Source organism: Thunnus maccoyii, chromosome 15 (assembly GCF_910596095.1).
Source record: "Thunnus maccoyii chromosome 15, fThuMac1.1, whole genome shotgun sequence".
Lineage (NCBI taxonomy): Eukaryota > Metazoa > Chordata > Actinopteri > Scombriformes > Scombridae > Thunnus > Thunnus maccoyii.
In genome coordinates, this window is record NC_056547.1 from 13,094,542 (window position 1) to 13,118,858 (window position 24,317).

Genomic DNA, 24,317 nt, shown 5'->3' on the forward strand with positions numbered 1-24,317 from the left:
CCCATTGTCAGCTTCTTTCTGTTCTGCGTACGAAGATTAGAAAGAAGCTGACAGGGGTAAAGGGAATAGAGAGTGACGGAGGGAGACAGATTTGTGCAGACATGAATGGCTTGCAGGTGGTTTTTTTTTTTTTGGAGAAAAAGAAAATGGATAGAGCAGGAGATGTGGAGCCGTGACTTTCCCTCCACGCTGTCATTATGTTTTATGGCAGAAGAAGTGTTTGTGAAACCTAAGCGAGGCGCTGTAAGGATGGGCCGTGTGAGAAAGAGTGATAGTTTTACACCAAGAGTATGTGCAGCATGAGTACTGTCTGTTTACATGTCTGCTTGCAAGCAACATATCTAAAAGTGGAGTGTGAGAGAAAGAGGGAGAGCATTGCCTTCAAGTAGTGCTCAAGAAAAACAAACAGAAGTGAGTGCAGGCTGAGTGAAGGTGAAGGAGTCACTGTTAAGATAAAGAAAGGGCAGACGGAGGCAGAGAGAAGACAGCTGCATTGTTATTTCTGTAAAATCAGTTTGTCATGTACCTTCAAATAAGTACACAAAAGTAAATTTGCAAAAAGATTTTAATTGGCATTGTTTTAATCATTCTTGGTTCAATTTACAGTTTTTTTTTCTTTTTAAATTCATTCTTGTCAAAGGTAAACACATTTTCTCGTGGTTGTCTTCAACATTAGTAAATGCTTTTCGCCCGCTTCCCAAACCCCGTAATTAACATTACAGAAGAGCACATTCTCTCATACACACTTGCATATTCAGATCCTACAAACGACTCCTTAACGGGTACGAAATTTCTAAGTGCCACATACTCGAAAGCGCGGACAAACACATTCTACATACATACGCACACAAATTGTGCACACATATGTTTTTGGACTCTTGCTCGCTCCCACACACGCACAGACACACGCGCGCGCACGCACGCATGCACGCATGCACGCACGCACGCAGGAAAGCAGGCAGATAGAGCCTCTCGCTCGCACGCACGCTCACACACGCTTGTGCACGAACATTCCATAACCGGCATGTATTATAAATATACATTACAATGCAGACTCCTACGTTTCGCAAGCACAGCAATTGAGGAATGCTGCCCTTCCATCAACATCAGCTCTGTCTGTGCATTCACAGTTGGTTTATGACATGCTCTTCAGCAACATGATCTGGTTAGCAGTATCTGTTACATGACAGTAGGGTTACTGAGTGTATGTCCCTACTGATTAGTCATAACCAATAGCCGTCCCCTTTTGTCAGGCTGAATTACATCTGACTATTTATCTACACAAGCAAATGCTGCAGTAAAAATTCCACTGTTTAAAAAAAATGATAAAAAATGGCACAATAGCTTATTGAGCAAAGGCCTACAAATGCACACTAATAAATTAGGTAGATAAATAATATACTTTAATGTTAAAATAAATACATTTGAAAAGTAAATAAATTAAAAAAGCACAACATTGTAATCTGATTAATGCCAGCCTACGTTGTCCTGTATAACAATATAAAAAAAGTGAACTTCTCTTTATTTGCACATTCACACATGTTGTGTTGTTTTTTTTTTTTTTTTTTAACAAAATGGCGGCAGCGTTACTTTGAGACTCAAAGCACAAATTCTCCTCAGGCACCTGCCGCACTCTGGCGACTGTATGGGGTCGTTTCCATGGTGACTCTTGACTGCTGTAATGGCCATCAGCACTGATTGGCTGGGAACCTCTGAAGTGGAAAAGGAATAGACAGGGTTGTCTGGGATTAAAAGGGAACTCGCTGCTGAGAGAGGTTCTAAGAATTGTAAATTAGTGTTACTCTGAATGACTCTGCTGATTGCTGTGAGGAGAAAGGTTTGACATCCGGAAAATCTACGCCAAGTGCTTAAGGTAAATGCATCGGAACAAAACACACATCTACCACGTCTAAGTGCCATCAAATCACTAGTCCTGGGTCTGTATTTTTCTAGGGTTGTTACAGTGTGAAGGCAAGAAATGCAGACAAAGGACTAGTTCTAAGAGGGCACTCGCTATCCTCTAAGAAACGCAGGCTTTGCATCTGTACCTATCACAAAGCCAGGGGTATTTTTGATGTCTGGAGAAAATGGATTCTTGAAAGGCCCGTGGATATCCTCACAAAGTCTCTCCCTTTTCTTAAGAAACACCTTGGGCTCCTATTACCGGCAGCTCCCTCACTACGACGTGAAAACATTCCTCAATGTCCAGGACAACGGCAGCAGTTCTCATCACTGACTGATTACATAAATATCCTGTATAGCTCAGGTAAGATCAGTACAGTTCCAGAGTCCAGCTTGCTCTTTACTACATCAAAGTTGAGTTTAATCCATGAGCATACTTGGTCCGTGGTCCAAGGCCTTAAAATCCACTGCGAAGTCCACTCCTGTTATGTTTGCTGTCTTCTTCAAAGCTTAAAGTTACAAAAACCTAAGATGCAGCTTAAACTCCTCAGGTGATTTGATATCCATGCTACAATAAGTAAGAATGTGTAGTCTACATCCGACTCATTACTAGTTCACTTCCTCACTCGCCTGTTGGCTGCCAGGCACGACAGCAGCACAGAAGTCTGATTTTGAATATAGGTTGTGGTTGTGGTCTCCATGTTGTGGCGAACACACCTGTATGAAATGCTGTGGTATTCATATGATAATGATGTCCAAAAACACATGGAGTGTCAAAATACACCGGTGTAATCATGACAGCAAAAAGGCCTCTCCTTTTTTTTTTTTTTTTTTTCCCAAAGTTCAGTAAGTAAAGTTGAAGGATTTTTTTCTTCTGTGTCCCTTTTGATTGTGGTTCTGTTGCACTTCTACTGTGTTTCTGCAAACTTTCACATCAAAAACTTGCGGTTGGTGGATACAAAGCCCTTTGGACAAGGCGGTCCAGCTATGCATGAAGTGTCACTCACGGTGACAGTCGCTAGGACAAAAGGACAGCAGACATAAGCAGCATGGCCACTGTGAGAAGAAGGCGGTCACGTGAGGGGCTGCTGCCACTGACGCTTTTCTCCAGTTTGGGAACTTCGGGGTTAAATTCGTCTGTAGAGAAAAGGCACAGAGAGAGAAAATATGAGAAAGTGAGAAAAGAGATAACGTGAGAAACAGCGAGAGAGACAGTGTGTGCATATGTGAGACAGAAGGAAACAAACCATTACTGTACTACATTATTTATTCATCAATCTACAGACAATGTGTGATTCATGCAAATTGTGCTTTAACATATGCAGAGAAAGAGACATGATGCAATTATCAACAAACCACCAATTATCATCAGCACTGCTACATATGGCCATTTCCCCCGTGGGATAGAAAATTAAAAGCACTTTTGTTTCTGATCTGTTTTTCTTTTTTTTTTTTTTTTCACGTATTCCTATTTTCACACTAATGATGTTTTTATCCTAGAGGGATTTCAATCAAACCAAATTACTATGGCCTTGTCATTGATTAGACACAACAGAACATTAGCTGGAGGGGAAAGATGGAGAAAGAGCTAGGAGAACACATTTTGTAATATTCAGTAAAAAGTGGATTACACTGAGTCATTACGCGCCGTCTCGACATAATGTTTCCCATTATATCTAGAGGGTTATGACATGCCAAAGTAAAGCAAAAGGAACCAAACAGAGCTCTGTTGCTTACACATCCATCACAGATTTTAGAGCAACCTGAGTTAGCTGCAATGAGGTGTCAGAAAAACACCTTTTTTTCTAGTAAGTAATCAAACTAAGTGCAGAAGAAAGCTGCAATTTCTTACTGACGTCAGTCACATCAGACATAAAAGTGAAATGTAGGTGAAGAGACGGAGGTTTTAAGCCTTGAGATGTGACACACTGATGGTACATTTTGTCATTAAGAAATTTGAGTTTAACAACTTAAAATCACACTGGAGACATGAAAATGTACTGAAAATGTGTTGATACAAGATGGGATATATTTATTTTACAAATTGTGCCCCAAAACTGACAAAAATCTTGTTTGTCTATTAAAATCCCATTACTCTTACTTCTGTCAGTCTCAGCTCAATACAAAATGCCTTTCTCAGATCTGTTCCAATGTGAAAATGTATCAAATTAAGAAGTGAGATCTCATCAAAATACTGTTTCACGGTGACATTAAAGCCAGGTCTGGAGTTTGATAAATATAATGGAGGCAGTAACTGGCTACAAGTAAGAACAAGGGAGATGATGAGATATCAGATAAAGACAACAAACACATGACAGGTGATGTCTGATGAATGTACGGAATTTTGTTTTTGCTCTCTGTCTGAGAGTAAACTATCCGACCACTCTGGTTTATCCTGGTAGTGACTCTTGCCCACGTCAGAGTTGTTCTTAGTGAACACAAGACATCTGTCTGCGAGGATGACACACAACACTGACAATCACACCGCCAGGCACCAGCATGAATTGAAACAGAAAACAGTCAGTGAAAGCAGGAGGGAGAATATAAACCAGCATCGCCTCAGGTAGAGCCCACAGGTCACAACAGGGCCTTCATACCATCCGGTTTGTACACTCAGTGACCAGAAAAGGGGACTAGCTGCCTCTGCAGAAGAAGTGGGTGCTACATTACTTTTACATAAACAAGTACATGCAGCAACAACTCCCTTTGCACAGTTGCTTTGCATTTAAATGTATTCAATTCACATGATCTAACTTTTTTGTGGGTTCCAGGAGTTTTGACACTCACAAAAGTGCACCACATGCAACTCTTCAAAACCCTTGCTATTTAGGGAGGCTGCCCTTGGAAGATGAATGTGGGGGACGTCTTGTGCCTCAGGCCATAACAAGTTATCAAAGGTCCACAGTACGACATCTAACATCACAGTACAATTGTGGGATACAGCAATCAATTTCAGAGCACACAATCTGGTGCAGTCGTGTCTGTATGAGGTATAACAACAGACGAGCGTGCAGGGTAGCTCTCCAGTCCATGGTAAACTGCCCAAGGCATTTACAGTGAGATAAGAAACATCAGCTTGAGACTGTCGATGAGTGGAAAAAGGTTGTCTGGTCTGATAAATCCTTGTGCCAACTTAGCCACAACGATGGCAGACTCACAGTGAGGCGTAAACAACATGAGACGATGGACCCATCGTGCTCTACGGGTCAGTGGGGGAGGTGTAAAAGTGTTTTCAACTGACTTACACTCTGTCTATTAATACTAGTAGTAGAGAAGAGAATGTTCTTAGTCACAGTGAAAGAATTGTCGTAGAATGGCTTCAACCTTGGGTAATTGTACGAAACACTGATGTCTTTGTGCTCTTAAAGCAGACCATTGACAATGTTAGCTTTAATACTGGAAGGCTATGTGCCCATTGTTAAGATGCTACTGTACTACAAAGCGTTATCAGCACAAAAGGTGATCTGAAATGTTGCTGAACCAGAAACATCCTCTGGTCACCGAGTGTACAGAGTGTACTGTTTATGGAGTCTATTGGTGGTCTTTGTTGTTGAGAATATCTGCACATAACAAGATACTTGGAACAGATGAATCAAGGCCGCCAGTGTCTATTGATGCCTCTTAAAATGATCTGTTTCTAGCCTTTATTCCTCCACCGCTGCTGCAAACACTCAATAAAGGAGGAAAGCGTTTAAGGGCAAGAATGCACAGAGTTTGCTGAGATTTGCTGCAAGAACCAAGAATGTTATGATTAATTCAAGAATGAAGCAGAATTGAATTGAATTCTTGCACTGTAGCACATTTGTGGAAATAAGTAGTTTGCTATAAGATGCTCTTCCATAAATAATTTCAGCTATTCATAACTCAAATATACAGCTACAAGAAGAACATGGTGTGTTTCAAGGGGTTCAAACAAAAAACATTTTGAACAATGTGAATCCAGTCAATTCACAGATGATTTCAGTTTATAATAGCTTGGGTCTTGTTTGCGTAGTTCCTGTTCATGTAGTGAACTCACCTAAGTAATTGCTGAGTTTTAGGAACGCTTTGATATCGCTACATTAAAGTCTAATGAGGCAAGAAACACGCGTGGTCAGATGATCACAAAGGTTATAAACAAGCCGGCGGCGGCCCGTTTCACAAAAATGATTGGCGAGCACCAGTTATTCGCAGACTGTGTGTAACTGTGGCAGCGTCTTTTTTAACCAATGACTGTTTCTCACAAATTGTGGGTACACTTGCGAGTCATACTGTTTTAATTAGTAAAACATGTTAAATGAGTGTGAAATGGGCCCCGGGTTAGACACGTTATCAAAACTTGATTATTTTGAGGTAAAAATCAAAAGAGAGCAAACCTGCAATGTTGGTAAAAATCCCTCATTGCACAAGAAAGCTTCACCTTCATTTTCTTTTCCATGGGAGTTTCTCTAACCTGGGGTTAAAAGTGTGTGATCATGTAACTGCTCGTGTTTTGTGTTGCTTCATTCCCGGATCTCAGCAATCAACATGAGTATAATCTTATTATACCAAAACAATGAAACGTAATACATAAATAGTATTAAACCAAAAAACCATGTTAGTGCAAGAAGATGTGACGTCAAAGCGAAGCCAATAATAAAGTGATTTCCTGCCAGTGTGTGTTTTTTTTATATTAAATTCTACGTAAGCTCGAGTCTGAGTTACTGCTGAGCAATTCGCCCACCACTGAGCTTTTCTTCTTTCCTCTGCCCCTTCTCTCTGCACCCCCCTTTCTCTGCCCCCACTCTGGTTTTTATCTCTTTTCCTGCCTGTCTCTCTCTCTCTCTCTCTCTCTCTCTGCCTTATCTGTCCCTCTTTCCATCAGGCATTCTCTCTCTTTCTCCTGCTGCCTTTCTCTTTCGCTGCCTCCTTCCTATCTTTTATCTCTCCCGACTTTCTCTATCTCATTTCGTCTCTCCCTCTACCTTTTGCCAGCCTCCCCCCTGCCTCCTTCTCTCCCCCTCTGTCTCTCTCTTTTCCGCCTTCTCTCTCTCTCTCTCTCTCTCTCTCTCTCTTTCTCTCTCTCTCTCTGAAGGTACTCGTTGCTGATGGCTCAAGAGCTCTTTTCACTCTGTCTCTGCTGGTGTCAGTTTCCATCTCAGGCAGGTCACACTCTCTTAGCCCTCGTCACAGACTGCCTACGGCTCCCAGAAACAAGCATACTAAATGATTCCCGGCAAGAGGCTTTTGTTTGAGATGGAGATGGAGAAAGAGAAAAGAAAAATAGAGGGTTTATGTAACCACTCAGCTGCACAATTGACTCGCTCGCTGACATGCTTTCTCCTTAGGTAAACATGGACCTTTCATTCCTTACAAGACCTCCACTGACCTTGTGGATTTATAGCAGAGGAAAAAGTAGATGTAGAAGTCTGTATCTCTGGTTTGAGGTAGCATTGACAATTTAAAGAATATACATATTAATTATTAAAGAAAAAAGTAACTTTTTTTCTACTTGGGTCTTACTTTCATTGTTTTGGCCATAGTTTTGGTTAATCGCTGCACTCTGGGAGAGTGGAAGCATTGCTCAAAGCCCAGATGGGGCAACAAAACAATGTGAAGATTTATTTGAAAGATATGAACTGAGGTGGACGGTACACATATAACCCAAACTGTCTGTTATAAACATTCATCAAAGTTTACAGATCAAATTCCTGCTTCTTTGACTTGCTCTATTGTATAGTATCTGCATCTGTATATATAGTATTACCAACATTTTAGGTGTGCTCATATTCAATCTAACATTCAAGTTAAGTGGTTTAGATAATCTGGTTTAACTGGCTTGTTTACAACCGGTTTTCCCCAGATGTCAGAAAGACCTTTTTCTCAACTTTTTTACATGTCATAGCAGGAAAAGGAAAATCATGGCGGCATTCCATATACGCATGCAGGTTTAAGGGCCTTTGTTTTGTGCATGCTGGCTCACTTGCTTGGTTTACTGAGACACCTGAATGGAATAGAGCCATTGTTATTGTTATTAGTAAAACCTGTGTTCTTCCTGCCATTAAAAGTCTAAAGCTATGTGCACATTACGGGCCTTTTTGAGTCAGATCCTGTCTTTTTGTGTTAATGGTTCACATTCATATTGGTAGTGACATGTATCCGGCTCTGGTGTGAACACTGCTGAGGTCCTAAACTGCCACACATTCACATATTTAACTGAAATGTGAGCCGCATGCATTCAGGACAACAACAATAACGTCATTTATGCAACGGTCAGTTCATAAACAGGGATGACATGGCTGTGCTAGCATTCGGTATAAGTTCCTTCCAGCTTGAACAGAAGCCTTTCCATACATGTCCAACAAATTTGAAACTTCTTCATATCTCCATTGAGCCCTGTTACTGTTGTTGCTTTCCTTTTTGTTTAGTTTTACTGGGCTGTGAGGTGCCAACAATGAATGATAACGACAGGCGATATGCGCATGTGCAGAGAGGTGAGATGTCAAAAAAAAATCACATGAATTCCGATCTGACCGATCTGGCCGTGCTGACAGCGGCCACACAGCCAGACATCAGATATGAGTCAGATCTAGGACCATATATGCAAGTGGCCCAGATCTGATATGAACAAAATCAGATTTGGTTTGTTCACACTTCCGTGAGAAAATCAGCTCTGAGTCACTTGTAGGAAAAAAATCAGATTTGAGCCAAATCAGCATGTAATATGAATGTAGCCATAATGTCTGAGTAGGGATGCACCAATCCAATTTTTTCTCTGCTGACACAGATTCCAATACTTCAACTTAAGTACCGATGCAACACTAGTGCTCTTATTCCCAAATTTAAAATCTGTATACCGCACTGCAAGAAACTAATTGGAATCACTTTTATGTAAGGTAACATGAGGCCAGGGATTTCTGTGGCACTAAAAAGAGTGTCAGTGGGCCACCATGACTGAATGAATGTACAGTAACTAATAGAGGAAATGCTGAATTCATATTGTCACTGTGGATTGGTGGTGTTATGGCCGTAACAAGGCCAGTATCTGGGCCAATAAAATATCGTACTACTTGATGAATCAAAATTTTGAAAAAATGGATTAAAATATTCCTGCAAATGAAGTGCTCAAGTTCAAATTTTGTAATTGTCTTATTAAAGTTTATAATTATTTTATAAATGTTACTTAACAGCTGCAAGAAATAGCCTAATAGGCTCCATAGTCCCATAGGACCACTGTGGTTCTGTTTTCATGAATAAAAACGTTTCAAAAACATCACAAATCACATCCTGAATATAAGTACACGTGAATACTGCTGAATCACTGACATTGTTGTGTTCATAGTGTTGCCCATATTGCACAATTCTCAAGAGGAAGAAAATAAACGCTTTACTCATCAACCAGCTATGGCCTGTGGATTTTCTTTTGCCAACCATAGAATAAAAACCTAACAAATGGTTGTTTCCATTCCACAATGATTGGTACACAAATCAAACTTTGTGGCCACAGCCAAATATTGACCAGCATCTGGCAACTGGCTGGCGTTCATTTGCAGCAGCTCAGAGACAGAAGCACAGTCACTCACCAATGTTGTGTATTTTGATGTTTGGCCTGACTGTGTAGTCGGGAGACGTCTGACTGGAGTCATCATCTGCCTGGGAGACTGAGAAACACACCACATATACACAATGACAAAGATAGAGAGGAAGAGGGAAAAATGAGAAGCGGGGGGGGGGGGGGGGGGGGGGGGAGAAAGACGAAGAAAGAGAGACAAAAAGAGAAAACAACCCATTAAAACGACAACAATGAGTAAAATATGCATTTTAGGCACCATTAAATTGTATACAGTTATAGCAGTTAGTGTACACTAGCCACTGAGAAAGCATGAAGAAATGAAACCAGACTTCCATGTGAAGATTAAAGGTATTTGGAACCGGTGGACAAGAAAACATTATTGCATTCGCTGTTTGTCTAGACGCGGCATTACATTTAGTCTGCGCTGCCAAATTATCCATGAATGAATGATGTGTGGGCGTTGTGATTTGCAAGTGTATACATCTCTGTGTATTTTCGGCTATTTTTTCAACTAAATGCGTGTGTCTATGTCAGCCTCTGATTCTGATGCACAGTTACAGTAGGAGGATGAAATAGCATTTACTGAGAATTATCATACAGTAGAAGCTGACAGTAATTAATTTGCAACTCCCCGCAGATATACAGCATATGTCATAAATACTTACATTTCTTTCTCATCTGAAAGTCTTGTTAAGAGTTAAAGTGTGAGACACGCAGAGAGAATGAGTAGGATCTGGAGGCAGCAGAAATCTACTGCGTTTTTGATAGCAAGCTGTTAAAATGACCTTGCTGAGTAAAGGTTGCGCGGATTGTAAACTGACAAAATGCACCAACGCACACATAGTCATTCATGCTCACACACATACACACGTGAAAAAAATTTACAGCTGAAATACTACCATGTGCAGACCCACACACAAACATGCTCAAATGCTCACAAACACACACACACACACAGGAGCAAACGGAGGCGTGGTAGACACATCAATAGATTAGCCGTGACACTGGGATGGAGGGGGGGGGGGGGGGGTGTTAAGGTGATGTGTACACAGGGGCTGACACTGGCCTGAGTGTGGGATGCATTAGTGCTGACAAGGTTAGAGGAGAGGGGGAGGCTTTCAGCACTGGGCTCCCTGATCAAAGGTCTGCAGGAGAGAGAGCAGGCTACCAGGGTAAAAATAACACACACACTATACAGAGCAGCAGGCATCAGAGAGTCAGGAAGAGAGAAGAAGAGATAGTGAGACAGTGAGGGGTGTGGGGGGTGTAGATGGTCAAGAGGGCTGGAGGAGAGAGGGATGGAGAGTGACAGAAAGCGAGAAGCAGGGTAGAAAGAGCTGGATTTTACAGCTGAAACTGTTTTTTTTTTCTTTTACATCTTTTGTACAGCTTCACGAGAGCATGTCATTTACAGAGAGAGAGAGAGATAGAGCATTACTGCAATAACACTGAGACAGAGGATAACATTAAGCCATCACCCTCAAAGCGCTGCTTCGAGGGAAAAGACGCCATCATCAAAACCTCGCCAAGACAGCGCGAGGCAGAAAAGCCTCTCTCTCAGACGAGACTGTCAGATCTTAGTTTTTCTCTCTCTCTGCCTCTTTGTTTCTGTGTTTGTGTGTTTGGGAGATACAAAGAGATAGGAGGGGAGAGGAAAGTGGAGAGAAACCGACACAGAAAGACAAGACAGACAGAGGGGTCAAGTCTCACCGGTGGAGCAGCAGACGTAGACTCTCAGTCTCAGGCAGCTGTGGCCGTGGTGGTGGGTGGGTGTGGCTAAAATGGAGAGAAAACACACACATGTCAACCTTGTGCCCTCTGCAGGCCATAAAAAACCCTCAACAATCAGCTGTGTAAACTGCAGCGCTGCAATAAAGCGACTCTCTGCAGCTGAACTTCCAGAATCTATTAACAACACCCACAGCGTCAATACATGTGGGTGACAGCAGCTGAAGAGAAGCTCCTCATTATAATTTCAGATCAAAATATTGGATGTGCTTTCTTATCCACTGCAATAAACCAGGGCCAGTGTTTACTGGTCTGACTCACAGATATAGTAGTACTCCTGGCCCACGCTGAACTCGTAGCCCAGCGAGAAGGCGCTGTAACGCTGGAATTTCTCAGAAAATTTGATGGGTCCGTGAGGCGCATGTGGCCGGTTGCACTCCCAGCGTTTGAAGCCCAGCTGGGGGTCGCAGGTACGGTAGCCGCGATAGCTGACCATGTAGAGGATGTACTGCTCTGCAATGGTGCGCTCTAGCGTCCCTCGCTGGCTGGTGTTGTAGTGTGGGCAGTAGATGTCCAGGTAGTCGTTGACACTGACCTGCACGGTGTATCCCTCCCTCCGTAGCCTGTGTTAAAAGAAAAAACAGATAGAGGAAGTGGAGAAAGGGAAGAAGAAAAGAAGGACATAATGTAGATGAGTTACCAGGGCTGCAACAAATTATTGTCATTATCCATTAAAGGTATAGTTTAACATTTTGTGTCTTATCATCATTCTGAGGTTGTCAGGCGACCAGTGGAGACTCCAGGAAGTCACTGCACCTGGCCAAGAAGTATAGTCCCACACATAATCCCTCTTAAAACTACAAATTGTTGTTTTTACACTTCGTTTTTACAATTTTTTTTTAACCTTTGGACAGAGCCAGGCTAACTGTTTCCCCTGTTCCCAGTCTTTATGCTAGGCTAAACTAAGCTAAACTAGCCACCTCCAGATATTAAGAGTTAACTCAATCTTCTCATCTAAGTCTCAACAAGAAAACAAATATGCTAGGATTCTTTTAACTTCTCACTTATCTTTATTATTCAATCATTTGTTCAGTTGATAAAATATCAGTAAATCGTGAATGTTGGAAAAATGCCCATCACAAGTTCCCAAAGCCCAAGATGATATAAAACAGAGGAAACTAGCAAGTCCTCACATTTCAGAAGCTAGAGGCCATTCATGTTTAACATTTATATTTGATAGATGACTTCTATTAGTACTCAATTATCAAACTCATTGTCAATTACTTTTCTGCCTATTGAATTATTAATTAATCAATTGATCTTTATAGTACAGGCAACACAAAAGCAACATAAAGAGGCCACAGAACTACAGACTTTTCCTTCAGCGTACATTAACACCCTCTTTCTTTGAAAGATAAACTAATACACCTTCCTCCCCCCTCTTCATATATATACACATTTTCCTCTCTAAATGCCCTGTGGCGAGTGCTGAGAACGGTGCTGAGAATGATAATCTGTACTCCTGTCTTTCCCCCTGAGCCAGCTACGGGCCAGGTCATTGAGGCGGAAGGAGATCCTGTCAGTGGCGATGTATACTCTGGCCGCAGGGGAACCGGCCTGCGCACAGTACATATGATGGACCAAGCTCCCCGGGCAACTTTCGCTGATGGACGAGCATGCTGTTAGCAGGTAAAGAAGGCCACTCTAAGGTTGAGTGTGTGTGTGTGTATGTGTGTGTGATGTACAATATGGTACAGTAACCCTTTATTCGATTCGACTCCTCAACTGAACAACTGGGACAAGATGATGTGCTATGATTTGCATTCAGCCGCCACGCTGTGATCTTCACTGTTTATAATACTGAGTATACTTATTATGGAAATTACACAATCTGTAATTAGACAAAGTAGAAGTCATTAGAAGGGCTCCTGCAGGTGAGCTGATGAGATGGGAATTGTCCTTGGCTGCAATGATGTGTAACCTGCACCAACTGGAGTTGTAATGACACCTTTGCAACAGTAGGGGGAGATATTGTGCTGCTTAATGTTTAGAGCGCAACCCTCCCCTCTTTCTACCTCATCTTATTCTCTCCTGGTTGTCTCCTCTTTCTTACACAGTTTCTGTTAGACACATACAAAGGAGCACACACTTACACACATTCACAACCATTCCTCACAGTGTATACATTGTGCCCGCACACACCCACCCACACACACACAGACACACACACAGACACACAGACACACACGACACACACACTGTGGACACGCTTACACGAACAGGCGCACACATGCATACGTTACTAGGTCAGGCCTCCAGAGAGATTATTATTCAATTATAAAATGAGGATCAGAAATGTCATAACACCTCTCTCCCTCTTTTTTCTGTCTTGCAATTCTTTCACACTGTTGTGTTACAACTGCTCTTTTTTTTCTCTCAATCCTCTCCTCTCCTCCACTCCCATTCGCCTATTTCATCTCTAGCCCTGCTCTTCGTTTGCGATTACACACATGCTGAGGCAGATGAATATCAATTCTCTTAACCAGTGTTCTTTTTGGGCCATCAATCTTATCTCCGCTTCCTATCCCTGCTGCTCAGATGTGAGATGACAGACTTTTGTCTTGCAGTGTTGTGGGAAGAGGCAACGCAGCTATGCTTCAAAGAGACTATATTTAGAGAGGGGGGTTGGTGGTGGTGGAGGAGGAGAGGAGGAAGTTGAGATGGGGGGAGAGTAGAGGGGTAGAGATACAGATGTAAAATGAGTACTGGATAGAAGAGAATGGTAAGTAGACAGACCTAAGATGAAAGTGGGAGAAAGAGGGTGTGTTGAATATGAAAACATGAGATGAGGAAAATCCTGGATACCAGTGATGTGTAAAAAGTCGGAGAGTGACGCAGTCATTGAGAAATAATGTAGGTGAGAGGACAGCTACATGCAAGAGCAGCCGAATGCAAGGCAGCATGAGCAGGAGGAAAAATGTGCGTGTTTTTGTGTGTGTTATAGCATTCAATAGTGTTTAAGGACAAAAGGCTGCTGGATACTACCGAGAAATAGTGCAAGTGCAGCTAACTCCACAGCAATGCATTTACTCTCTCTGTTTTAAAAATATACTAGCTGCAGATACAGAAAAATATGCAAAAATGTACATGAGAGGCTACTTAAATGGAGAATGATAGTTTATTTGGTTCGTCAGTGTGGCTTGGAAGCTGAATTTTTCATTATCATATCTGTCAACACTTTTTTGATTAATCAAGGAGAGCACAAGGAGATGTCTTGAAATTGCTTATTTTGTCCAAACAACAGTCCAAAATCTAAAAGTATTCAGTTTACAGTGATATAAAAATGAGAAAACCCTCACATTTGAGAAGCACATTGAAGAATTTTTGGTGTTTTTGGTTGGCACAGTGCTTAAATGATTACCTATAACTGATAATCGAAGTAGTTGTTGATTAATTTTCTGTTGTTTGACTCATTTCAGCACTAGACAAATATATAACCCTGCTACTTTAATGTTTACTGTTTTGGATAACACTCAGTCTCACTAGATGTAGCTGCACAGCAGGAGGACCGTTTGTTCCAAAGGTGCAGTCAGCAACAGGAGGAGGAGGAGAAGAAGGGAAGAGGTAGGAGGAAAAATGACTCTTGCAGAGGTAAAGAAGGTAAGGTGGTGCAGAAGGGAAAAAAACAGTAAGTAAGGAGACTAAAAGGGTGGAGTGAGAAGAACAGGCTGGCTGGGTGAGAGGAGGCGGGGAGTCCCTCTAGGTGTACGGTGTTATATAAGCAGTCCACTTAGTGGCACAAGACAGAAAGGTTGCAGGGCAGAGAGGAATGGAGGGAGGAGAGAAGAGAAAGAGAGAAAGGGGGTGAGAGGAGATTTAATAACTTAAAGGGAGTGGGAGGAGGGGGATGGGTGAGGGAGGAAAATGCGTTGAATGATGACAACAAAGAGAAAGGCAGAAAAAGGGAGGCAGAGGCCTAGACAGAGACACAGTGCTCTCCGGGGGATGAACATACAGTATACAAACATATATGTGGTAGAAGTGCATAAGAAAGACTGATGGCTCTCATTCTCTCTGCTTTCCTTCAGCCACATTCCTTCTCTCCAACTCTCTTCCTCTCTTCCCGCTGTGCATTGTCTGCATTGTGGTGGTTTTGCTGTCTCATCATCATTTTCCTATGAGTGGGAGTGCGCAGCTAGTTAGTAAAGGCTGCACAAGCTAGTGAAGACTGCCAGGGGAGGCAGGTAGCAGGGGAGAGAGAGAGAGACGGGGGAAGAGAAAGAGGGGAGGGGGGTGGTAAAATAGAGAAAGAACAAGAGAGGAAGACTTAGGCAGAGATAGCACCACTGCACCTTTCATATCTGTGCTAAAAAGAGTCTTTGGAGAATACTGCTGGTATCAATAAATAACAGTGGTAAGGCAGAGCTACATCTAAAGACACTTAAAAACATACAGTGGGCAGACACAGAGTATCTCCTGCAACCACAGAAAATCCTGTAGTGAAAAAGAATACACCACAATGTAATCATTTGTAAATACAAAAAATGAAGTGAAATAAGGACAATTATCAGGAAATATTTCCCCACAGTTTCCACATGAGTGATGCCAATCATTTTTTGTTTTGCTTCACTGAGCTTAAAACTAACACCGATCCATGTCCTCTGTATAATAATTTTTGTTAGATTGCATCAAGGTGAAAGCAGAAGCACGAGTGCTGCTGACTATCCAGGAATAATAATACCAGTGCAATGGTTTGATTTTTTTTTCACTACTGACATGAATGGGTATGAAAATTCGAAGACCCACCGAGGTATTCTTCAAACACTGCTGTTTGTTCTACTGCTGGTTCACCCCACATTACTGCCAGAGGCTCCAACTGTTTTCAGAAATCCATTAGAAACAGCTGGAAGAAACACGTTGTTGCTTTTGACAAACATAGTCCAACCTTGCAGTAGAAAAGATAGTAATAGCTTCTGACTGTGAAAAAAAAACACTTGTGGTTTCAACTCTTCAGCGGTATTAACGCTGCATGTATCAACAATTGTGAGAAGCTCACTTTTATGATGTAACATCACAGGTGCACACTGGACAATGAATTTTTTTTACATAAAAGCAAAGTAACTGCTTTTGTTACTTCCTATACTTAAAAGTTTTCAAAACCTTTTGAAGTTTTGTGCTTTATTTGACCAGATATCTAGAGATTTGCTCTCCGTCTATCTTTATGTGCTAACATAAACATCCATATCTAACATCTAAAAGCAACTGTGAACATAGTCTTGCTCTGTCAAAAGTAGCGCCATGGAGTTGGCGTGATTCAATTTAAAGGATTGACTTTCTTGCTCTAACATGCTCTTGTCACTGCATAGACGATCACACTCTCTACCCCAAGAGTAATTAATCTAATGTCTAATTAACACTGCTGTTTTTTTGTTTGTCTTTATTGCTTTCCAAGATGGCTGCCTTGAGAAAAGTAGTTCATTAAACTTTTTATGTTTTAATTATGTAAAATCTTGTACTTGATGTGCTGCTCTTCTGCTGTCTAGCTGTGTTTATTCACTGTTGTAGAAGTTTCTCTCAGTAAAGATGAGGTCAGTGTGGCGTTGTCACTTAAGACCTTAAAAACACCCTCTCTGGCGTAATCAACATCAGCTTCATCAGAAGGATAAACTACTGATGCATGAAATGGCGCGACTTAAATGCCATTCACCAATCGTCTGTTTACCACCGACAAGACTCCTCCGATTGAGTCCCCTGGCAGCGACAAGCAAGGCTCTGCTGTTTTTCTCCGTACCTCAGCACCAAAACTCATTACTCGTGCACGCACACATGCGCACAACAGAAAACCATCAGACATGCATGCAAGCGTATGCACACACACACGCGCACACGAATGCAATATCTCCAGTGAGTCTTCACTGATTGAGTTAACGCCGCAATTAATGGCCTGCTTTACAGTGTTTCGATCCAAAATGAGAGGATTGTAGGAGAAACAAGTGCTGAGCCAGTCTGTTGGAAGAGGCTAACGCTGCAACTCTCTTCTATTACTATTAGACCACAGGGAGTCATCCAGTCAGTGTCTTCTACAGCCTCTGTCCACCCTGGCCTAAAAGAAATTGAAGAACATTACCTTTTTATATTTACCCATTCCTCTGTAAACCTCCCCACGGTTTATTCTCTGCCCTTCCACCTTTGCTTTTCTCATTCGAAAAGCTCTGCCATGTTTCTTTTCTTGCCTTTATTTATCCTGAGAAGCTTTAATTCAGGCAAGCTTTGCAAAACGTCTTAAACGTTTGCAGACATCTACACCCAGAACACCGCGGTGTCCATTTGTTGACCCTTATATCACCAAATGTAAACAGTACTTCTGCTGAAGTAATTACCAGTTCTGCTCAAGGACAGCAAGTCTCGACAGCAATTACCTTTTCAAGCCGATCACTTTGACGGCAGTTTATCAATTCCTACCAATCACAGGTCAGCTTTCTGTTCTCTGACAGTATGTTTCCTGCTTTTTCCCCATTGCTTCCCTTTGATATAAAACCTAACCAACCCTCGCAATCTTAAAGCAGCTTGGGGACGCTCTCTACTCAGCTTCTGAGATATTGAAATGTCAATGCCTTCAAATATATGAATCACTTCAGTAATTAATACATGTGTTGATGTAGCCAGGTCGTGACATTTTCACTGCATGCCAGCGACAATGAGCAACTTGGAACAACTTCACAAATGTTTGCAGTTTGAACATGCAGAAACTTATTGATTTCAGTTTTGATGTGATATTTTGTTGATCTCCTGTAAGTGAAATGTCTTTTCTTTTCCCTCTCAGTTGGAGGTCATAGCTAAAGAACAACATCCAGCAGCTTGTGGGGCTGACTCTTACTAACACAGGGGCTGAGAAATGGATCTTTCAACTGAAGGACGGTCTGTCTGCTCACTATTCCACCCTGCTGTTCAGTTGCTTGGTGTCTCTTTCTCCCCCTGCCTTGCTCCAGGCATGCCTTTAGTGATGTGGGTGCAGGGGAGCTTGAGGGACCCTTTCAGAAATGTAAAGTATTAGCCAACTTAACCTAGGCAAATGCATCCGAGTGGGGGATGATTTAACTCTGGATTTCCAGAGGCACCCCTGGAATCTAAAAGTCTGAGCCGGTGGAGGAGATGTTGCAGAGATGAGTCAGGCTCTGACTTCAGCCGGTGGCGTAGACCACACACAGCTTAACACCAGTTTGTGCGTTAAGGAGTAAAAAGATGATAAGCAGGATAGCAATTTAGAAAAAACTTATTTCCATTTTTAATTAATGTTTCAATTATGTTTCTATTAATTGATTAATTGTTTAATCTATAAGATGTTAAACAAGAGAGAAATGTCCATCATAATATCTCAGAGCCAAATGTGACCTCTTTAAATTGCTTAATTTGTCCGACCAACACCCCAAAACCCAGAGATATTCAATTTGCAATGACATTTACAACAAAGAAAAAAGCAGCAAATCCTCAAGCTGGAAGTAGCAAATGTTTTGCATTTAGCTTAATAAATAATTTAAAGTCCCCCTCCAGTAAAAATGTGTTTTGCTTGTTGTTACTTCAGCTGGTTGTTTGAGTTTCACTGTGCAGAATGATGTATGAGTGTGAGTTTGACAGTAGACGACTGTTTTCACTTTCATCTGCTGAAGGGGAGAAATTTTCCCTGTGCTCATGGTGGGCCTACCAGGATGATTTGTGACATCACAAATAGTTTAGAACCAATCATGGGCCAGTATTCAGCTTATACAAGTGTGATGTGGAAACTCAAAGCCTTCAGTGCAAATACACTGAGAATAGACTTTTCTGTGAAGTAGTAGACACTTTTTGTCCAGCACTTTCGAAATGAAAAATATATGAAAAATATTTAATCAATAGGAGGGAGAAGGACTTTATTTTTTGTGGAAAACCATATGAGACACATACTATTATTCCAAACAGGGTATTGTTTTTATATATCTCATAACATCGCTGGAGGGGATCTTTAAATAATTAGAGGATTTTTATCAAAATTGTTTCAGCAGTATTTCAGCAAAATTATTTTTTGTATGTTTTCAAATCTTGGTTAGTTTTATGTCACTAGGCATCCAAAAATGATCCAAATGAAAGAATCTGAGAAGGGGAAATCATTCTTTGCTACAACACATAAACATATGCAACCTATTACAAAGGATTTGCAGGTAGACATTGCTTCTTTTTAGGGGCAAAAAAGGTTCAGAGACACTGACTGGCCTGACACAAAGGATACTTTGTGTTTGCTTGTTAGCCCAGTGGGCATGTATATTTGAACTGTAGCAGTGAGGGAAACAAAATGGATCATGATCAACATAATAATGCCATTTCCACAGCTTTAACGTCTTAGTAAATCACTTGCAAAGCAGTATGGGTTGCTGCTTAGCCAACTCATTCAAAGGGAATATGAAAAGACATACATTTCATTGATTAATCTATGTGGCTTAAGCTGCTCTTTACTTCCTAGACATCCACAGAGGAAGTTTAAATATAAAACAGAAATATGGATGACACAGTTGAATATTAAACTGTGGCTCTCCTACAACTAGACTCTTTGCATAAAATAATATAATAGAGGCCACTAGGCATCTTTTTTACTTTTATTACAGTGGAATGTTTCCAAGTACCACTTGGGAATGTTTTTCTGGCAATAAATGGCCCCAGGGCTTTGGGCTTTGCATTATGTGGCAACTTAGACTGGCAGCAAAATGGCTTAGGCTTTAGTGAGCACTCAAATCCAGTAATTAAACTCCCTATTTTAATGACTATGATTTAGTTTAATGTAACTGGGATTCTAACTGGCTATAATAATGGTGCAGTAGTCTCTCTGATATCCAACAATCTGGTCATGTCACAATTTTCAGTGATACAAACAAATGTTAAAAAATGTTAAAAAGGGAAATGGACAGAGAAAATGGGAAAATGGAAGGAAAGCAAGGCAGGAAAATCCCTTCTCTCCTAATGACGGCAGATATAAACCTTCAGAGGTATCACGAGGTGATGTCAAATTGGTCACGGCCAGTCCTGAGAAGTCATCCGTCCCGCTGAGTTCTCAGTGTGATTATATCCTGTGACAAGCTGCGATAACAAGGGTCCATCTCTCTCAAGGTGAGGCTCTAATTGTACCTCGCTATTAAAGGCTTGATCGCTCACATCTGCTCTCACACTGGCTCTGCGAGGTCGCCTTTCATTCACCATCTCACACCCAACCCCCTTCTGTCTCTCGTTCACTGTTTCGTCAGATGATAAAAAGCACAACTCATTCTCCTTTCTCCTTCATCCGACGCGACCCGTTCTCCCGCAAAGGTCTTGCATTGATACACGGAGATAATGGAGAGTCCCCAGAGGGCTACTGTGTGTGCCCATGTGTGTGTATAGGTGTTTGTATTTAAGTAATGACTCCAATAAATTTAAAACAAAATTTTACGCATCCCCAGGCTGATGAATATGGCACTGGGTGCAAATCAAAACAAAGGCTACACTGGCTATGGCTGTGATTAATTGGCAGTTAATGATACAGATGGAAGAAGATGAACGGGAGATGGCATGTTCCCTAAATCAAAGAGGACGGAGAGAATACTCTCAAGTAAAACTAGCGAAGTATTTATGAGTTTGGATTAGTTGAACGTGTGCATGAATGCCTTTAGATGTTTTTCTTTTCCTTCCAAGACAAGTACCTTTCATTAAATAAAAGTTTTCTTCCATCCATCATGTTCAAAACGAAATCCATCACGTTGACAAAGCAATTATCACCCACAAACTAATGAAATCAGTGTAATTTCTCCCAAACACTACATTTTGGTATATTTTGCACATATTCTGTTTGCTATTTTGCTGAACATCTGTTAAGTACCTTCATCTAACGGACCACAAGTCCATATGGTGCCTTCTGCATTAAGGAGAAACAGTAATTTAGACTAGAACAAGTCTAAATTCAAACAATGAATCCCGCAAAATAGACTATGAAATTGTGTAAAGATGTGAATATTTAAATGAGCAAAAAAAATCAATGAATGAATAAAGTTGGCTTTCAAACATTTTGTTATGAAACTGCTATAATACATTCTTAGGATAGTTGAAGTGACAGTGAAGCTGTAAAATCAATATCAACAATCATTTTTTTATGCCTGGAATTGATTCATCTTGGTGCTACAACCGCTCCATCTACCCAAAGTGGAAATAAGGTGCCGGTAAAATGACTTTGAGAGCTGGTGAATGAGAGTGTGACAATTTTGACAAGTTCTTCTGACTGTTCCTTTTTTTTTGTCTCAAATCTTCCATATTCCCTGTGAGAACAAACGCCAATTTCCATTTTTTTTGTAGTATACTGTCGCTTAAATGTAAAGGGTGCTGGCCTTAGAGAGACAGAGAGAGGTAGAGTGAGAATCGGACAGGCAGGGAGATAGAAAGTGAAATAGCAGAGGGGCTGTGACACACAATAGAAGCTCTCATCAAGATGAATTCTCCACAGTGCACATCCTCAGCGAGGGTGCCAGGCAGCTCCCGCTAGCCCTCCATGGCCACGTCCAAAAGCAAAGTGCTTATCTCACCCATCTCCAACTGTTTGGCCACTGACAGAGCGGAGGAGACACTCTAGAAAAGGCCAGGAGGATTCACCAACACACACACACACACACACACACACACACTCACATAAGGGTATATTAATGCATCTGAAGAATAAACTGACAAATTAGGCATGTAGGTAAAACCATGACGCATGAGAAAATATATATAACACAAAAGTAAATCCACAGAGAGGCTCACGAGCCATGAGACAACAGAGCCACTTCTATTATCTTCATAAAGTGCAGTATGCAAGCTTTGAAGTTCGGTATGTGAGGGGCTCGGCTGCTCTCACAGGAAGTCAACCACAGTAGGGTGTTCACTTTCAAAAACCTCAGTCTTTAAGCCCCTACTCTGGGCTGGCACACATATCCCTCTCTCAGTGCGAGCGAAAGAGAGCAAAGAGAACAAAGACAGGAGAGAGGGAGAGCGGGGAGAGGTGGAAAAGAAGAAAGAAAGATGAAGGAAACTAGTTCTGGGTCAGATTTGAGACTGGACGATATTCAGGCGGCGCCAACCTAATGGGTGCCAAGTAGAATAATCTGGTCTTTTATCTCCAAACCATGGCAACTGCAGGGTTTCATGTAGGTACGCAGCCCCCCTAAAGACCACCAAACACACACAAACACACACACACACACACACACACACACTCATGCACTTTTAAAATGATAAAAGAAACCTCAAAGCACACTCCCTGATGGCCGAGGCTCAACACAATTAACTTACACACTGCATTTAACAAATACACATCCTCGCATTACGTCATTTCCACTCTCCTCTCATCACACAGCTTGTGATATCCCCCAAATACACGGAACATAAGGAAGCACAAATGCACAAACACTTCCTAGCAGGCCCCCATAAATAATTCACCCATTTTCTTAAAATAACCCGTCGCCCTTTTAAAATATATCCTCTTTTCTTTGTGCAAACAACCCTCCAGCTCGCACAGCAGAGTGGTCATGGAGTAATTATTTACACGTTCCACCAGATAAGAGCCTGTATAGGAGAGGAGAGAAAGGGGGGGGGGGGGGGGGCTGCTCAGGTAGCATGTCAATCTGTGGCCCATTAGAAGGTGATGCTAGGCAGGCATGTTCAAAGCAGCTCCCAAGGTACAACAGACCTTTCTCGTCTGAATAATTGACCGGCCGCAGCCCACGTTTGCTCTGCGTCCTCCGCGTCCTCTGCACAGCTCCTCTCCTTCTATTGTTCTTTTTTTTTTCTCTACTTCCAATACGTCTCTGTGTCTCTGTTGTGTTTTCTTTCATACTTTCTTTCTTTCTTTCCTCTACCTTCCATCACTCTCTGTCTCCCGAGGCTATGAATAGTGAAGGTTGCCGGTACATATAGGCACTTATGTAACCGAGGACGTTAAGAGGGGACCATTCTGAAAGCATTCGATGTGAGACATCCTTGGAGAGGCGACGCATCTTTCAGCATGTTTACTTCCTCAGGACAATTTCTAACACCACAGCTGCTGTATGGTAAAACATGCAGATGGTGAAGGGAGAACTGGGTGCATGAGGCTGAAATGCTTCAAGTTTGTACTGTTTCCTGTTTAAACCAATAGACTGAGAGACGATTTGAGTGAACAGTCGAGAGCCTTGAATACTGAACAGGCTCAGACGAGGCTTCACGGAGATCGACCTGGAATAGAGTGAGGGATGGAGAGGGATGGGAACGAGGTTGTTACACCGCACAATGATACTCAAGGAAATTCACCTGCTCTCTCAGTGGACACAATACCTCCTCCTGAATATGGAAACCCCCTGTCTGGAACAACTTTGTGATGAGGCACAATACATTATCCTGAGGAATCAAATCAAATTCAAACACCCCTCCTGCCTCCCTCCATGTGTAGCACAGCATCTGGCTGGGGCCATTAATGAATGCCGCCTCATGCCATCTCCTAATGGAATTGCCTTGTCTTGGAGTTCACTGCTGTGACACCGGCTCAGCAGTGGCAAAAAGATTACTAGAGAGATTAAAAGACAGAATAAACCAGAGGCTGCACATGACAGGCAGCCAGGCCCCAAGATCACACATTAGATAATTGGTGCAAAAAATCCCCCCTTCTCTGTCTCTCTTCTGTTTTCTGGTGGGGTTTGGAAATGGTGGGCAGCAGATCCCCGCCTGGCGTGCTGTCACACCTCCACAGTGAAAACTGTTTGAAGAGGCTGGAACAAAGCCTGTGTGGTGTATGTTATGTCTGTGTGAAAATGTTGCCTTTGTGGACCAAGCGATGAGCCTAAATCCATTGCCGTAGTTAGCGATTCTTCACGCAGCTGGTTAGATTTGGGAGCGATGCGGCGTCGATCTTACTTACATACGCAGGCAGGCACAAATTCACACAAAGACAAGCGCACACACACTTTCTCTCTCCAAAACAAAACCCCTCTCACTCCACTACACACGCACGCTTTATCTCCCTCTCTCATTGTGCAAGTGCATCTTTCTCTCCTTTATTTTTTCCACTTTGCTTCCCTCTACACTATCTTTCTATCTATCTACAATATGTAGTTATCTCTTGCTCCATCTCTTCCCCTTCTCGGAGCAGCCC

The 24,317-nt window shown here is 41.9% G+C and overlaps 1 protein-coding gene across 1 annotated transcript in view; it reads right to left on the minus strand.

The window, feature by feature from the left end:
* Positions 1-582: 582 nt before the first annotated feature.
* efna3a (ephrin-A3a) overlaps positions 583-24,317 on the minus strand; it is a 61,863-nt gene continuing 38,128 nt past the window's right edge. Inside the window, exons 2-5 of the mRNA XM_042434628.1 lie at positions 11,483-11,784; positions 11,144-11,209; positions 9,444-9,521; positions 583-3,039 (exon numbers count right to left, since the gene is read on the minus strand). Of these exons, the coding sequence (XP_042290562.1) occupies positions 2,921-3,039; positions 9,444-9,521; positions 11,144-11,209; positions 11,483-11,784 (565 nt within the window). The 3' untranslated portion in view covers positions 583-2,920. The remainder of the gene's footprint in view (positions 3,040-9,443; positions 9,522-11,143; positions 11,210-11,482; positions 11,785-24,317) is intronic.